At 54.1% G+C, this 17,174-nt stretch overlaps 1 protein-coding gene across 3 annotated transcripts in view; it reads left to right on the top strand.

Annotated features, from left to right (window-relative positions):
- The window catches only part of GPD2 (glycerol-3-phosphate dehydrogenase 2), a 48,534-nt gene extending 31,840 nt beyond the window's left edge, over positions 1–16,694 (top strand). For all 3 annotated transcript variants that reach the window (XM_038142929.1, XM_038142930.1, XM_038142931.1), the window contains 11 exons: positions 2,161–2,313; positions 3,715–3,859; positions 7,880–8,073; positions 10,009–10,143; positions 10,383–10,558; positions 11,011–11,142; positions 11,451–11,609; positions 12,358–12,470; positions 12,550–12,628; positions 12,726–12,824; positions 16,466–16,694. In XM_038142929.1, coding sequence (XP_037998857.1) covers positions 2,161–2,313; positions 3,715–3,859; positions 7,880–8,073; positions 10,009–10,143; positions 10,383–10,558; positions 11,011–11,142; positions 11,451–11,609; positions 12,358–12,470; positions 12,550–12,628; positions 12,726–12,824; positions 16,466–16,591 — 1,511 coding nt within the window. In that variant the 3' untranslated portion in view covers positions 16,592–16,694. The remainder of the gene's footprint in view (positions 1–2,160; positions 2,314–3,714; positions 3,860–7,879; positions 8,074–10,008; positions 10,144–10,382; positions 10,559–11,010; positions 11,143–11,450; positions 11,610–12,357; positions 12,471–12,549; positions 12,629–12,725; positions 12,825–16,465) is intronic.
- The last annotated feature ends 480 nt before the right edge of the window (positions 16,695–17,174 follow it).

Raw genomic sequence — 17,174 nt, 5'->3', positions numbered from 1 at the left:
GCTGATTCTGGGCATTGTTTGCTGAGTGGAATTGGAGTTACTGTTTGTTTCTTCATCGGTGCTTTATCATGCTGCCGTTTCTGCACACTTTGTGTAACTTTTTTTCTCATAGCTGAAGACGGATGGCACTGCACAGCCTGGGCTGGGTTGGAATGAGGGGTTTGGGGAGGGGAGGTGGTGCTTGTGAGGCCATTGATCCCATCTTTATAACTTTGCCCTTTTAGCTGGGAACAGATGATTTGCACGGGGGTTGGAGATCTGCGCAGGCAGAATCCGAAGGACCAAACTTTACATAAACCATTTATACTAAATGCTGGGAATGCTGGCAACATAAATCATCTACAGTATCTATTACAAATTTATCACTTTATCAGTATGGTCTGTGATAGGAGTGGTCCGAGCAGGTGGGGAAGTGAACCTCAGGAAGTTTAGCCTGCTCGGGAATTAATTATTCAGGACACACAGAGCCTGGCCCCTTCAATGTATAGTAATTCTTTCCAGCCAGCATCCAGGCCTCCAACTTCAGTGCAATAATAAATAGGAAAAGTCTCAGGTGAAGCCAGTATTTCAGAGTAATTAATCATCTTCCCCTCACAGTCCCTCCACCTCTCTCTTGGTTTTCTTTAACGAGGGAATTTCAGTAATAAATCTTTAATGATATGTGTTAAGAGTCCTTCATTAATTCTTGTCCACTTATTTCTCTTTTTTGGTTGCTTTTATGTTGTATGTTGGGAAGTTCAAAGGAATATACAAAAAAAAAAAACAGTTAAATTTGGCAGAGTCTCTAAAAAGATGTTTAGGATGTTGAGTGTCGTGTTCACTTGGTAATCGGACTTGTTGGTTAATACCAGTTGTATTGTCAAGATCCTGGGTGTGGGTACTGAGTTAGGGCAGGAGGACAAAGGAAAGGGAGGGCTGGTTTGTGTGCTGCTCAGCGCAGCGGGGCAGACCCTCGGCGAGGGGCTCGGTGTGTGGGGCAGGCAGAGCTCCATGGGGCTGGCATGGGGCTGGCATGGCCCGTGCAGGGCAGGCACAGTCTGTGTGGGGCAGGCATGGGGCTGGCACTGCCCGTGTGGGGCTGGCACTGCCCGTGTGGGGCAGGCATGGGGCTGGCACTGCCCGTGTGGGGCTGGCACGGCCCGTGTGGGGCAGGCATGGGGCTGGCACTGCCCGTGTGGGGCTGGCACTGCCCGTGTGGGGCTGGCATGGGGCTGGCACGGCCCGTGCAGGGCAGGCACAGTCTGTGTGGGGCTGGCATGGGGCTGGCACAGTCCGTGTGGGGCAGACACGGCCCATGTGGGGCAGGCACAGCCCGTGTGGGGCAGGCATGGGGTTAGCACAGCCCGTATGGGGCAGGAACAGCCCCTGTGGGGCAGGCAGAGCCCGTGTGAGGTAGGCAGAGCTCCATGGGGCTGGCTCAGCCCTTGTGGGGCAGGCATGGGGCAGGCATGGGGCTGGCACAGCCCATGTGGGGCAGGCATGGCGCGTGTGGGGCAGGCATGGGGTTAGCACAGCCCGTGTGGGGCTGGCACGGCCCGTGTGGGGCAGGCATGGGGTTAGCACAGCCCGTGTGGGGCAGGCAGAGCTCCATGGGGCTGGCTCAGCCCTTGTGGGGCAGGCATGGGGCTGGCACGGCCCGTGTGAGGCAGGCATGGCCCGTGTGGGGCAGGCATGGGGTTAGCACAGCCCATGTGGGGCAGGCACAGCCCGTGTGGGGCAGGCACGGCCCGTGTGGGGTTGGCATGGCCCGTGTGGGGCAGGCCCAGCCCGTGTGGGGCAGGCACGGCCCGTGTGGGGCAGGAACAGCCCGTGTGGGGCAGGCACGGCCCGTGTGGGGCAGGAACAGCCCGTGTGGGGCAGGCACGGCCCGTGTGGGGCAGGAACAGCCCGTGTGGGGCAGGCACAGCCCGTGTGGGGCAGGCCCAGCCCGTGTGGGGCAGGCACGGCCCGTGTGGGGCAGGCTCAGCCCCGGGGTGCGCTGGACGCGGCGGTGCCCGCCCGGCCCGGCCCGGCCCGGCCCGGCCCGGCCCTGCGCGCCGAGCCCGGCAGCGAGCGGCCGTCAGCGGTACGCGATGTGACAGGGACAGCCGTGACAGATCCGTGCTGACACGCTGCCGCGGCGCCGGCCGTGCTGCGGGTGACGGCTGTCCTTCCCTGCAGGACAGCACAACGACGCGCGCATGAACCTGGCCATCGCCCTGACCGCCGCCCGCTACGGCGCTGCCACCGCCAATTACACCGAGGTGCGGCACCTGCTCAAGAGCACGGACACGGGCCGCGTCTGCGGGGTGCGCTGCAGGGACGTGCTCACCGGTGAGTCTGGGGTGTATGGGGTCTATGGGGTGTGCGTGGGGTCTGCGGGGTGCGCTGCAGGGACGTGCTCACCGGTGAGTGGGGTCTCGGGGGTCTCTGGGGTCTGCGGGGTGCGCTGCAGGGACGTGCTCACCAGTGTGTCTGGGGTGTATGGAGTGTGTATTTGGTTTGGGGTGTGTGTGGGGTGCGCTGCAGGGACGTGCTCACCGGTGAGTCTGGGGTGTATGGAGTCTGTATTTGGTTTGGGGTGTGTGTGGGGTGCGCTGCAGGGATGTGCTCACAGGTCAGTTTGGGTGTATGGGGTCTGTATGGGGTTTGGGTTGTGTGCAGGGTCTGCAGGCTGTGCTGCAGGGACGTGTTCACGTCCACAGGTGAGTGGGGTGTGCAGGGTCCTGCTGCAGGGATGTGCTCACAGGTGAGTGGGATGTGCAGGCTGTGCTGCAGGGATGTGCTCACAGGTGAGTGGGGTGTGCAGGGTCCCGCTGCAGGGATGTGCTCACAGGTGAGTGGGGTGTGCAGGTCCCACTGCAGGGATGTGCTCACAGGTGAGTGGGGTGTGCAGGGTCCCGCTGCAGGGATGTGCTCACAGGTGAGTGGGGTGTGCAGGTCCCGCTGCAGGGATGTGCTCACAGGTGAGTGGGGTGTGCAGGGTCCCGCTGCAGGGATGTGCTCACAGGTGAGTGGGGTCTGCAGGCTGTGCTGCAGGGATGTGCTCACAGGTGAGTGGGGTCTGCAGGCTGTGCTGCAGGGACATGCTCACAGGTGAGTGGGGTGTGCAGGGTCTGCAGGCTGTGCTGCAGGGATGTGCTCACAGGTGAGTGGGGTGTGCGGTGGGTGCACTGCAGGGGACAGTGACACCCTGGGATAACGCGGGAGGGAGGAGCGGGGCCACTGCTGTCTGCAAACAGCCCTGAACCAGCGCAGGAGCCATCTTTCTGGGCCGTGCCATTAGTGTCACTCAGCTTCTACTTCTGTCACATTTCTCACTCAAACCCCAGTGTTTTGGCAGGCCGGCCTGAGCTTTGCATCCCAGCCCTTCCGTCAAGCAAAGATGACATTGTAAAAGGCTCCATGCTGTACAGTAGTAATCCCATTTACCGAGTCTGCGGGCTGGGACTGAAATCTCTCTTCTTGAGAGGCAGATTTCAGCTGAGCAACTTCCACCCTGCCTTCCTCTCTTGTGCCCTTACAGATAAGCTGGGATTCCACGCTCAAACATTTTCTCTCAAATCTGGTGTTGGGTGAACGCTTAGTTAATTTTTAGAGCCCATCCCAGCCGTTGTGTTCAGACACACAGGATACACTTTACAGTAGGTTGCGTTCATAGAGAGATGAATAACAAAGAGCGTCGGTGAGCAGGAAACAAATGGTGTCTGTGATTGATACTGTTTTCTTTCACAGGGAAGGAGTTCGATGTCAGAGCCAAGTGTGTTATCAATGCCACGGGACCTTTCACAGACTCGGTGCGCAAAATGGATGATCAGGAGGTGCCCAACATCTGTCAGCCCAGTGCAGGCGTGCATATCGTGATGCCTGGCTATTACAGGTGAGGCACGGGGAGCCTGCTGCCCGTGTGACACCATTTGTACTCTCTGCTGCTCTGAATAAATCAGCTGGGAGAGGCGCCGCTGGCTCTGCGGCGGTTCGCGCTGCACAGTTTGAGTCTGATTTTTGTTTGTGTTTTTCAAAGAGGATCCTGGCGCTGTGCCGGTGAGGAGAACAATTTCATCTATTCAGAACAGGTTGAAGCCGTGTAGGTTTTAGTTAGAGCTCCCCAAGGCAGGACTCCTGCTGAAGCAGAAGGCGTTTAGGCAGCACATCCCCAGGTGTTCAAGCACCTGTTTCAGTGATGCCTTTGAGCTGAGCGTGCTGCTGCTCAGTCACCCCCTCAGGGAAACCAGGGGCATGTAAACCTCCCTGGGAGGTTGCACCTTCGTACAGAATCTCTTGTCCTGTTAAATCGTGGAATCACAGAGTGGTCTGGGTTGGAAGGGACTTTAAAGATCTTCTTGCTCCACTGCCTGCCTTTACATATGAAACTCCCTGTGCAGTGACTCCGCCGGGATGTGGCTCTGCTCAAAGAAAACAGGAGTGCAGAGGCACAGAGTAAGTGAGAGGGTGGGCAGGGTAACCAGTAATAAGAATTACTGTCACAGGCAATAGAAGTAGCTCAGAGTAGCACAACAACATTTGCTGTGGCCCCAAGCCCACCCGCCCAGCCGTGGGGGTTTTGGTGTCTGGGACGTGCCCTCCGTGTTCAGGAGAGGCTCCCGTGGTACCCTGCTCCCTGCAGTCTCCTGCTCCTCTCCCTGTTTGCTGTGCAAAGCCAAATCCCCTTCTCCCGAGCCAGCCTTGTCAGTCGGAACTCAAATATTACCTTTGGTTCCTCAAGTCATTAGCATCCTAATGGAAATTCCCCTTTATGGACTTAGCCCAGTTGTGTTGATACAGTGCTCTTGCAGTAATGCCTTCCACAGCCCCTCTCAGAATGGGAATTGAGCCTTGCAGTGCACCACGGGGTGCTTCTGCCAGAGCTGTCCCGACAGGACTCCACCACACACTGTAAAATTGAGGCATTTTTGGCCTGGTGTAAAATCACCCCTGCATTCTCTCCTGGGGTTTTTTTTTTTCCATTTTTTGTATCTTTCTCCATGAAAAATGGTAAAATGACCTGATAGCTGCTTTAAAGTACTAAAAATGTGGAGAAATGGGCTGTAATCCCAGTTTCCGCATATGCCAGGAAGAGGATGTGTGTGATTAGCTTTATGGCCCTACACAAAAACATGGAAGGCTTTAGAACCTGGACTCACTTGGTGCATTCAGAGTGGAAGGTGGCTGGATACGCTTGAGAGCTCGGATTTATTTATTCTGTAATAACCCAATGATTTTAATTGGAAATGTGGAGAATTCTTGTTCTCTACGTTCCCCGGTGTATGTCAGCATGTGGGCATTACTTTCCTTGGAAAATAGTATCTGCCCACACACTGCCTCCACAGCACAGCTGATAAGATAGCACTGCACTGAATTTCCTTGGAGTGGGATAGCTGGAAGCAGGGAGCTGTCTGCTAAATAGAAAACACTCGTGGGATTTAATCTTGGTTGTATCAGGCCTTCCTTCTCGTGGTGCCAAGGAACACTGCTCGGCGCAGGAAGGTTGGCATTTCACCGTGTCCACGTGTGCCCTGTGAATGTGTTACAGGATTTTGGCCCTCGGTCGCACAGTTTTTTATTTTTTTTTTAACGTCCAGAGGGTTTTAGTTATATAGTCAAGATTTTGTAAAACTAATGTTAACCTAATGCATTCACTCCCCATGGGTTTCTTGCTCATTGATGTCCTTCATTAACAGTCCCAGAATTCCTCCCCTCATTAATTAGGCTTCCTGCCTGGAATGTGTCTGTGAAGCCAAGGCTTTTTCCTCTCCCTTCTGACCAATTTCAGATGTTTCTGTCTTTCTGGAATTTTCCTCTCAGCTCTGCATTCCACATTCCAGGTAAACCTGCCTGTTGCACCTCACTTCTCTATGGAAAGTCACTTTTTTTTTGTTCTTTATTGCATTTGTGGTGCTTTGGTCACATGTTTCTTCAGCTGGAGATCTTCCATGGATCCAAGACCTTCCACGGATCTCCCAGACCTTTTGCCTCTACATTTCTCTGTAAAGGCATTGCTTTATGCTTCGTGTTGGAGTTTCCAATCCTCAATTTGCCCATTTTAGCCATCTTTAAAGGGAAATCTCACTAGGGCTACACGGCTCTTACCTCCTGCTCCCATCCATGGTGGAATCGTAGGAGTTCCTGCCTCATACAATCGTGTTGTTTCAGAGGTATTCCTGGTGTGCAGCAGCATGACTCCTGAGGCCTCGGGAAGGCCAGTATTTGGGTGTTAAGATGCTTCTTTCTGATGCAAAATACCTTATTTTGCATTTGTTTGGGTGGTTCTTTAGTTATTTAAATAAGCTGGGACAAGCATGGCAAAGGGCATGGAGAGAGAGCTTCCCAGGATAGCTGGTATCAGTGATTCAGTAAATAACTGGCATATGAAAAACTGTTCCAGCCTTTCTCAGCACTTGCTGTGCAATCTAAAACACTTCGGTCCAGAAGTGCTGTGGGGAAACTTAGTTGGAAGTCTTTGCTTGTTTCCCTTCCTTGTTTTTTAACAGTTTTTATGAAATCGCATCAAAAAAAAATTCATTCTTGGAAGAAAATGTCTATAAAGCTTCTGAATTCTGATACTGTATATTAAACCTCTGATTTCCTCTGTCTCTAAATCAACAGCTTTTTCATTTTAAAAAGTAATCATTTGTCTGAGGTGATTTACCTTTCCCAAACCTGTGTTGACTTCCCCTATTAGATTGTTCCTCTGCTACCGTATGCCTAAGCTGTCTATAAATATCAGCTAAAATGGGTCTAATATACATGCTAGCTATGAAATTCTCAGCCTCTCTCCCAGCCTTGCCAGATATTGCCACCTTCCCTTCAGCAATCACTTCAGACTCCCTAAAAATGCAATATTCAGCTTGAATAGGTAAATCCCACCCAGGCAGGCCTTTGCCTGCCTTAGGATTAGAGTCCACTGAACAATTCCCCCCTGAAGTCCATAACTGCCACCTAAATCTGCATCTCCTGCCCTCCTTCCCTGTGCTCCCTGTATCTCAGGAGCAGGGCTGTATCTGAGGAGGGCTCCCTGTATCTGAGGAGCCCTCACCTGACTGCACGTGTTTGTAAAGGCAGTTGCAGCACCTTAAATGAAAGTCAGCATCAGTCCTTGAAGCAAAAGTGATGGAAAAAAGGGGCAGTTCAGGGTTTTGCTACACAAAAGCTGTTTACTTTGAAGTGTTTATAAAAGCCTTTTGTTTTCTGAAATACAAGCAGAGCTTTTTAATAAGCCGTGAGGAGGCAGTGGGTATTAGCTGTGCATATCTTTCTTACATTACACCAGAAAAACCTGACACATGAATTAAAAGTTACCCAAAGCACTACGGTTTTTCATCCTCGTACTGAATCATTCTGTTGTAGCACCGGCAGAAGAATGAAAAATGCCTGAGTAGCAGCATCCAGCGAGTGTCCCTTTTGCCTTTTCCCCTCAAAGCACAGTTCCCCATTCAGGAGCAGAGCTGGAAGCACTCAGAGCACGTTCCTTGGTCCGAATCCCTCAGGAGTCTGTGGGTGTTCCTTCCTGCTGAAGTGGCAGGTGGTGACAAACTCAGGCTTAGTGTCACTGCACGGATATTCCATAAATGTCTTCATTTCTCTTCTTTGTTCTCCTTTGCCTCTCAGTCACCACCCCTCACCTCTCCTGCTCCGCCTTTATTGTGGAGGCAGATTGGAGGAGTCACTGGGATTTTATGGCATAAAAACATCCACGGGCCTTGTTTCACTGACCTGCTGGGACATCTGTTTAAAGCCGTGTCTTGGCCGCGCGTGAAATCCATTCTTTGTTGATTTATTAACCCCTTTACCTGGGAACAGATGCTGTGTCCCTGTCCTTGCCTGGGCACTGGGGGTGCAGGGACAGCCCCCAGGTGCCACCCCCTGTTCTGGTCTGAGCCAGGCCCTTCCTCTCTTCCAGCCCTGACAACATGGGGCTGCTGGACCCGGCCACCAGCGATGGCAGAGTGATCTTCTTCCTGCCCTGGGAGAAGATGACGATCGCAGGGACCACGGACAGCCCCACGGATGTCACCTCCCACCCCATCCCCACCGAGGAGGACATCAACTTCATCCTGAGCGAAGTGCGCAACTACCTGGGCCCGGACGTGGAAGGTAACCCTGGGGAGCCTTGCTGGGGAGGGCTGGGGGGCATTCCAGCCTGGGGAGAGCTGGGGGACATTCCAGCCTGGGGAGGGCTGGGGGCCATTCCAGCCTGGGGAGAGCTGGGGGGCATTCCAGCCTGGGGAGAGCTGGGGGGCATTCCAGCCTCAGGAGGGCTGGGGGCCATTCCAGCCTGGGGAGGCCAGGCATTCCAGCCTGGGGGACTTCAGGTGCTGCTGCCTGAAGCTGTGGCTCTTGGGGTCTGGCTGTCCAAAACCAGTGGGCTGAGGTGTCAGCATGAGCTGAGCATGCTGCTGTTCCAGAGCATCCAGTCCACCATCAGCCAGCACCACCACTAATGAAACCACCACACATCTCCCCAAGTGCCACATCCACTTGTTTTTTTGGGCACCTCCAGGAGGGTGACTGCACCACTGCCCTGGGCAGCCATCTTCTGTCCAGAGTGAGGGTTTGGTTTATTTAAATTACTCTGTGAAAGCATTTGTGCTGCTGCGTTCCTGCTGCAACAATAAAATAAGTCTGAAAAGCACTCAGGCAGGAACATTGTAACATACTTAGGTTTAGGAAAACCTGCTGCCTGGAGATGGGAAATTATCGATTCCTTGTTTCCTGAAGTGGAGAATTGATGTCTGCGTGTTGTAGGACATTCTGGAAGTGTCCAGGGAAGCTCCTGTTGGGTGCCGAGAGCAGCAGTTGGTGTTGGAAGCGCAGGAGACCAGGGAGGGAGATGGGAAAGTGAATAGGACAGAGATTAGATGGGAGATTGGGAAGAAATTCTCCCCTGTGAGGGTGGGAGGCCCTGGCACAGGGTGGCTGCCCCTGGATCCCTGGCAGTGCCCCAAGCCAGGCTGGATAGGGCTGGGAGCAGCTTGGGACAGTGGAAGGTGTCCCTGCCATGGCAGGGGGTGGGATGGGCTGTGGGGTCTGTCCCAAGCCAGGCCATTCCCCGGTTTCCCGCGTATTTTCCAGCAGCACATTCGGAAGTGCTCAGTCGCTGTGGCTCAGCCCAGCTGGGCCTGTGCTGGTTTTCCTGTGCAATTACTGTTTATAGATGGCTGGAGCTGAAATAACAACGGCACTGCCCATATCACCCCTCGACAGCCCTGCCTCTGCTGCCAGAGCCAGTGCCAGGGTTATCAACTTCCACAGGCTTGGACACCTTCCAGCTGCTTAATTACAGCGTCACGCGTGCTGCTTTCTGTAGTTTCATTAGTTTATAAACCTAATACAGGGTCTTGTGTCTGTGATTAACACTTCACTTTGGCAGGTTGAACACGCTGGCAGAGCACATTGATTTCGGAAATCTATTCCGTGTTCTTTGGGGGATGTTTTTTACACCCTTTTAGTGATTTTTCAATTATCGGTCATTTGAAAGTTGTATTAAAAACATGTTCCAAAGACTTCAGTACAAAGCAAATTGGTAACTGCACTTAGGGTGAAGGCTGTGGATAAAGATGGCTTGTCAAGAGGAAATCTTGGAATAATAACCTTCAATCTAGAGGAAAAGCTTGGAAGATCTGAAAGAAAATGTTATACTCATGTAACAAACTTTATTTTGGTTTATAAGATGTAATGTAAGGACTGTTCAGGTTCATTGGGAAAAAATTTCCTGGGAAGGGGGGGGGTCAGGCTGGAGCTGCCCAGGCAGGTTTGCAGTCCCCATCCCTGGATCTGTCCAGGGAACACCTGGATGTGGTACTCAGTGCTCTGGGCTGGTGACAAGGTGGGCATTGGTACCAGTTGGACTCGATGGCCTGGGAGGGCTTTTCCAACATCAGTGGTTCTGGGATTCCCTAGCCCAGCTTCTGCCCTGGTTCTGGGGGCTGCTCAGGGCCGAGCAGGGTGTGGAGCAGCCCTTGGCAGTGCCCCGTGGGAGCTGGGCACCCCCGGGCTCGGGCTGGCATGCCTCAGTGTGGCTCTGCACAGTGAGAAGAGGAGACGTGCTGGCAGCCTGGAGCGGCATCCGGCCCCTGGTGACCAACCCCGACTCCAAGGACACCCAGTCCCTGTCCCGGAACCACGTCGTGACCATCAGCGACAGCGGCCTCGTCACCATTGCAGGTACTGGGGCTTCCTTGAGCTACAGCTCTGCTGGGCTTCCCCAGGGTGTTTCATGCAAAAATCTTGTTCCATGGGAATTCTCCTGCTCCTAAACCCAAACTGCTCTGTCAGTGGCAGCGGGACTGGCTTGGAGCGAGCCTGGCAGCAGTCACGTGGTCTGTGGAATACACAGATGTGTCTGTAGGGTGTAACAGCTGGTATTCCTGCCGCTTTCCCCAAATAATGAGACGTTCCCCTAGGTGGGAAGTGGACAACCTACCGTGCCATGGCGCGCGACACCATCGACGCGGCCGTGCGCGAGCACAAGCTGCAGGCGGGCTCCTGCAGGACCATGGGGCTGCAGCTGGAGGGGGCCCAGGACTGGAGCCCCACCCTCTACATCAGACTGGTCCAGGACTATGGACTGGAAAGCGAGGTGAGTCCTGGCTCCCTGCCGTGGAGGGGTTTGGTCTTCCCCTAAATCAAACACCAACATAACTTGGGCAAAGGTCTGGTGGGCCCCATCAGAGGTGGGGCAGAGATAATTCTAACAGCAATAAAGTTAGTAATTGTTCATCATCTTCCTCTTTCCTTCCTCCTAATCTTGACTGTTTCCTGCTAAAAGCTCTCTGGCTTGCCGGGGTCTGTGGTCCCTGGAGCCCCCAGGCTGTGCAGCAGCGTGATCACCATGTGGCAGGAGAACTGGGCTGTCAGGCCTGGTGGCACAGACACGGCGGGGCAGTGCTGGTCCAGCCTCCCGCGGCACAGAGCTTCCTCCCACACTGTCACCCTCCAACACCCTTGGCAGCCTGTTTGTTATTGGGATGAGGGAATGGTCAAGGAAAATGTGTCTTTCAAAGCATGCCGGATTTGTTTTCCTCTCCACAGGTGGCTCAGCACCTGGCTTCCACCTATGGGGACAAAGCTTTTGAGGTGGCCAAAATAGCCCAGGTGACAGGGAAGAGGTGGCCTATTGTTGGGAAACGTCTGGTGTCTGAATTTCCTTACATTGAAGCTGAGGTATGTGGGAAAACCGTGTCACCTTCTATGATTCAAGCAGGTTGGTGGCTCTGAAGCATCTCCTTGAGCCCTTTCCTTTGGGGAGGCCAAGATTTTTTCTGTGCCTGTACCCGGAGCACACTTTGTGTATCAATATATACACATACAAACATATTTATGCACAATTAAACATTTATATAGCGCCCGTTATGTACTTGGTGTAAAACGCTGGATCCCAGTGGGCTCTGTAAGCTGTCCCACGGCAAAGGGGCTCTCCCAGCCGTGTGCTGGGGCCCTGGGGTGCCAGCCCTGCTGTCCCCTGTCCCCAGGTGGTGTACGGGGTGAAGGAGTACGCGCGCACCGCCGTGGACATCATCTCGCGCCGCACGCGCCTGGCCTTCCTCAACGTGCAGGCTGCCGACGAGGCGCTGCCCCGCATCGTGGACATCATGGCCAAGGAGCTCAACTGGTGCGAGCAGAAGAAGAAGGTACGGAGGGCCCTTCTGAGCCCCAGCTGCTTTGTTTTGCTCGAGGAGTTCCCGTGCTAAGGGTCCCAGCTGGTTGAACAGAGAGCTACGAGTGGCGTTTTATTCCCGGCAGAATGAGTCGCTTGGTGCATTTCGTTCCAAAGGCTTCATCAAATGGCTCTGAAACGGGCTGGGATTGGCCAGGGGGTGGGGGGGAAGGGGAAGATCTGTATCCTGTTGCTCCCCAGCCTTAGAAATGAAGGCAGGCTTGGCATTGCTGTCCTATTCCTGTCAGTTATTGTGCTTTACTGACACTTTTCTACCGATCTGCCTCAGCAAAGCAAGCTCTTGTAACCGTAAAGAGCCTGCCTCGTGTCGAGCTCCCTGATTTTTTTCTGATTTTGGACAGCTGAGTGAATTATCACACTAAGGCATCAAGTGGGAGAGAAATGACAAGTTGTAGGCCTAGCCTAAAAAGGCCATTTCCTCCTGAAAGGGGCAGACAGACTGTGTGTGACTGACGGTGTGGATGCACCTGAAAGCATTTACACAGAAATTAGAAGTCTTTACTAGTATGGATACCTTTTTCCAAGGGTAAAAAGTGCTTAAGTTTAACTTTTTGATACTTCTCAGCTGCCACCTGCTTAATTTTGGGACCTTAAAAAAGTACTGGTTAAGTGGAAGAGCCTAATAGTAAAGTATAAAAACTAAATATTTGTATAAGAACTTGCTATTGGTCAGATACTCATGTTTTGTATTTTCATTGTAGGAACAGCTTGAAACGGCTAAAACATTCCTGTACTATGAAATGGGCTACAAAGTGAAAACAGATCAATTAACAGACAGCTCTGAGATCAGCCTGGTGCCTTCAGATATTGAGAGGTGAGCGGGGCAGGAGGGCTGCCCGTGCTGCGTGCCCTGCAGCCCGTGGCAGCCCTGACGTGCAGCCCCTCCCTCGCAGGTACAAGAAGCGGTTCCGCATGTTTGACAAGGACAAGAAGGGCTTCATAACCATCCTGGACGTGCAGCGCGTGCTGCAGGTGAGCTGCCCCGTGCCCCCGAGTCCCTCTGGGAGCAGCCCGTGGCAGGGGCGAGGCCCAGGCTGCTGAGCCCCTCCGCTGTGCTCGTTCCGCGCAGAGCATCAGCGTGCAGATGGACGAGAACACCCTCCACGAGATCCTCAACGAGGTGGACCTCAACAAGAACGGGCAGGTGGAGCTCAACGAGTTCCTGCAGGTATGTGCCTCGTCTGCTTCCAGGAAAGGCTGGGTTTTGAACAGCAAAGACACGGCCAGGGAACTTGTCCCCTTGCTTAGGGCTGGGTTGGGGACCAGGGGAGTGTAGCCTGGGCTGTTGGTACAAGGGGCACACAGAGCCATCCTCAAGCAGCTTGGAAATTCAGTTTGTTTGGTTTTGTTTTTTTTCCCAGTCAGACTCAAAGAATGGGTCCCGTTTGCAAAGTATGCCCCAGTCCAGAGCTGAATTTGGCATTTTCAGCCCAGAAATGCTATTGAAATGTGTTTAAAATGATACAGGTGTCCATTGGAAGGTGTGTGGCACAGGTGTGCACACTGACATTATCCACAGCTGTTAAGGGTTGTTATAAAAATGAGTGAACTAAGAAACTGAATAATAAACAACTAAATAGCCAAATATTTATAATGATAAATAGTAATTTAACTATAATGATACTAAACAAAATAATTTAGTAATAAACTGAATATTATGAAGAATGAGCTTGTAGTTAGAGCCCATCCCAGGCCCTATAACCCATTTTAATTCCTGGATTGGCTAATTTCTCCCTGTTTCTCTGAAAAAAAATGACATGCATCTGCTTTTTGGGGGGCTTTCAAGCAAACCCAGGGGTGCTCCCTTTGCATATGCAGTTTGTCAGCTGGGTTGGTGTTTGAGGAGTCTTTTTTGGGGTGGTATTTCAGAGCCTGCCGTGTCTCCCCTGCCCGGTGGCAATGATGAATGCCAAACAGGAGAGAAATTAATGCTGGGGATTTTGGTCAATGTCAGCCCTTTCTTCACTGTGTCAAGTTAAACAAACAAGATCAAGGCAAAGGAAATGGTAATTGTCTCTCTGGAGATGAGCTGGGGATAAGAGCAGCATTGTTGAATCTAAATGCAGAAAATTTTCACAGGTTGTGTCCAGCATTAGCAAAAAGGAGTATTTATTTGCCTAAAATGCAGCAATTGAGCTGAGGGGCTGTAGTGAACTTGGGGGAAAGGGAAAAACCAACCAAACAAAGCCGGGGGGAAGGAGAAATGGCTTTGGGAGTTTGTGCTGATCTGTTCAAATGGGAGAGAACAGCCCAGCTGGGTTCTGGCTGCTGGAAAGGGACACCCTGGTACCTCCACTGGAAGCCTTTCACTGGGGCTGGAGTTTGCTAGGGTTGGGTACATTGGTTGGGGAGCTGGAACAACCAGTAATTGTTGTTCTGTGGGGTTTGGGGGCATTCTGGGGTGGTTTTGCTAGGCTGACCAGACAGGCAGTGCTTAGGAGTATTTGAGGGTTGTTTGTGCTTAGGAGTATTTCAGGGTTGTTTGTGCATCGCTCTGTGGCTCCTGCACATCTCCCAGAGCAGCCTGGGTGGGGAGCAGCAGTGATGGGGATGCCTTGTTCAGGCTGCCCTGGAGCAGAGGCTGGGCAGAGTCCCAGAATAAAGCAGGGATTTATTCAGAGGATCTCCTCCATGGATCCACCTTGGGCAGCACAAGAGCCCAGCCAGGGCTGCACCCAAGATGGACCAAAATGGTTCCAAAATTAACCCAAGATGAACCAAAATGGTCCCAAAATGAACCCAAGATGGACCAAAATGGTCCCGAAATGAACCCAAGATGGACCAGAATGGTCCCAAAATGAACCCAAGAAGAACCAAAATGGTCCCAAAATGCACGAGCGCTCCCGGGGTCTCTGCCTTGGCTCAGCTCTGCTCCATTTGCACCTTGCAGTTCATTGTCCAGTTCCAGCTTTAGCCCAGGCACTCCCACCCTGCTTGTTTTTCTCTCTCCAGCCCACGCTGTTTGCACTCTTGAGCCTGAAATTGGGTAGCTGTCCTTGGTGCCCAGCTGGAGCAGGAATTGTTTTGTCTCCCTGCTCTGTGCAGAGAGCTCAGCAGCGCTGAATGTGAAGCTCAGAGCTGCACACTAAAGCTGCACAGAGGCTGAAAAACACAAAAGCCAAAACCTGAGGCATCAGTGGCACTGCAGGGCTGAGCCCTCTCCTGTGCCTTGCACTGCTCCAGGGAAGCACTCAGTGCTAAGCACAAAGGTGCCCCTGAAATGAGCTGGGGTTGCCGTGGAAGGAGCAAAATACATTAAATGTTTGTTTAATTTTTTTAATGGATCTGTTAAGTCAGTGCCCAATACTTGAGTGTTTGCTTTCTGAAAACTTTCAAGTAATTCCGTTTCAGCGCAGAACTTGTGCAAGCCCTGGGCAAATATTTGTGGAGGTTTGTGTTGGAAAATAGAGCGGTTGTGCCTGGGGGCTGCTGGCCTGCAGGTGGGAGCAGAGCAGGGCAGCCTTGGCCACCTGCACGGTGCTGAGGGGCTGGCAGAGGGTGGCCCTGGCAGCCCCTGGTGCTCGGTGCCCATGGAGTGAGGGGGCACAGCTGGCACAGAGCCCAGGGCACAGGAGCTGCCTGGGCTCCTGCAGAGCCAGCTGCTGCCAGTGATGCTCCAGAGGGACAGAGAGCCTTGGGATGCTGGTGGCATGTGAAGGCAACCACCCCATGTTCGACCAGGAGGGGTGGTGGAATGCCAGAGTGGTTTGAGTGGGAAGGGGCCTGAAAGCCATCCCACTCCTCTAAAGCCCATCGCCCCAGGCTCTGGCAGGCTGGTGGCCCCGGCAGGAGGCAGTGCCCCTGCTGCTGGCAGATCCCTGTCTGTGCACAGGCCTGGCCTCCTCCCTGTGCCTCTGGGACTGGAGGGAGGCCAGGGAGAAGGCCACACCACGTTTGCACAGGTCCAGCAGCAGGTGTAATGAGCGGCTTTTCCTATGAGAGGAAGGAATCTGAGGGATTCCTGCAGTCAGTGGGAGTAAGAAATTGCATTTGGCAAGTGCCAATTGCTTCCCCAGTGCTCTCTACAGAGCTGGCTGCAGGTAATTTCAGCTCTAATGCTGCCTTTATCCATGGGATAAAAAAGAATTAACTAAAATCTTAGCGCTGGTGTGCTTGCACTGGGAGAGAGCAGAGTCCAGCTTCCAGGACTTAAAGGCAAATTAGTTTTAAAAGTCTATAAAGGAATTTGGATTTGAAAGAATTGTGGGAGTCAAGTACAGTGTCTCTGCAGAGAAAGGCATGTGGGTGGAAAGGGCAGGTCTGGGATCAGTGGTGGATCAGGAATCATGAAATCCCTGCATGTGGGTTGGGAGGGACCCTAAAGCTCATCTTCAAGCCAGGGCCAGGACACCTTCCACTCGATCAGGCTGGCCTGGGGCACTGCCAGGGATCCAGGGGCAGCCACAGCTGCTCTGGGCACCCTGTGCCAGGGCCTGCCCACCCTCATAGGGAACTATTTCTTCCTAAATGGAAAAATATCCTGAGTCTTCTGTGAGCTGCATCCTTCAGATATTAGAAATAACCAGAGAAAGCCCGTGCAGCTGCTGGGTTTTCCCACGTTCTGAAATGTCATGGAGGAGCCCCCAGTGATGATGGTTGTCTGCCCTGCTTCCGAGTGGATCCTGTTTGGTACTTGCCCTCCTCCAGCCACCCAGGCTGGTGCACAGCAGTCTCTGATCCTCCTGGGGCTGAGTGAGCCTGGGGCCAGGCTCTGGGGCCGCAGCTGGGGTTGTGGTTCGGGAAGCGGGTGCGTGGGTTGGCTGCGGTGGCTCTGGCAGCCCCCGAGTGACGCTGTGCCCGTGTCCCCAGCTGATGAGTGCCATCCAGAAGGGCCGTGTGTCGGGCAGCAGGCTGGCCGTGCTGATGAAGAGCGCCGAGGAGAACCTGCGGCGCCGCCAGGCCATCCCCGTGGACCGCAGCGGAGGAGGGCTCTGAGCCGGGGCTCTGAGCCGGGGCTCTGCGGGGCTCTGAGCCGGGGCTCTGCGGGGCTCTGAGCCGGGGCTCTGCGGGGCTCTGAGCCGGGGCACTGCGGGGCTCTGCGGGGCTCTGAGCCGGGGCTCTGCGGGGCTCTGAGCCGGGGCACTGCGGGGCTCTGAGCCGGGGCTCTGAGCCGGGGCACTGCGGGGCTCTGCGGGGCTCTGAGCCGGGGCTCGGCGGGGCTCTGAGCCGGGGCACTGCGGGGCTCTGAGCCGGGGCTCTGAGCCGGGGCACTGCGGGGCTCTGCGGGGCACTGAGCCGGGGCTCTGCGGGGCTCTGAGCCGGGGCTCGGCGGGGCTCTGAGCCGGGGCTCTGCGGGGCACTGCGGGGCTCTGGGTCGGGGCACTGCGGGGCTCTGGGTCGGGGCACTGCGGGGCTCTGAGCCGGGGCTCTGCGGGGCTCTGAGCCGGGGCACTGCGGATCTCTGAGCCGGGGCACTGCGGGGCTCTGAGCCGGGGCTCTGCGGGGCTCTGAGCCGGGGCACTGCGGGGCTCTGAGCCGGGGCACTGCGGGGCTCTGAGCCGGGGCTCTGCGGGGCTCT

The sequence above is a fragment of the Motacilla alba genome, chromosome 7 (genome assembly GCF_015832195.1).
Source record: "Motacilla alba alba isolate MOTALB_02 chromosome 7, Motacilla_alba_V1.0_pri, whole genome shotgun sequence".
In the NCBI taxonomy this organism is placed as follows: domain Eukaryota; kingdom Metazoa; phylum Chordata; class Aves; order Passeriformes; family Motacillidae; genus Motacilla; species Motacilla alba.
Note: the sequence above shows the minus strand (reverse complement) of the source record. Positions and strands in the feature narration are given on the sequence as shown.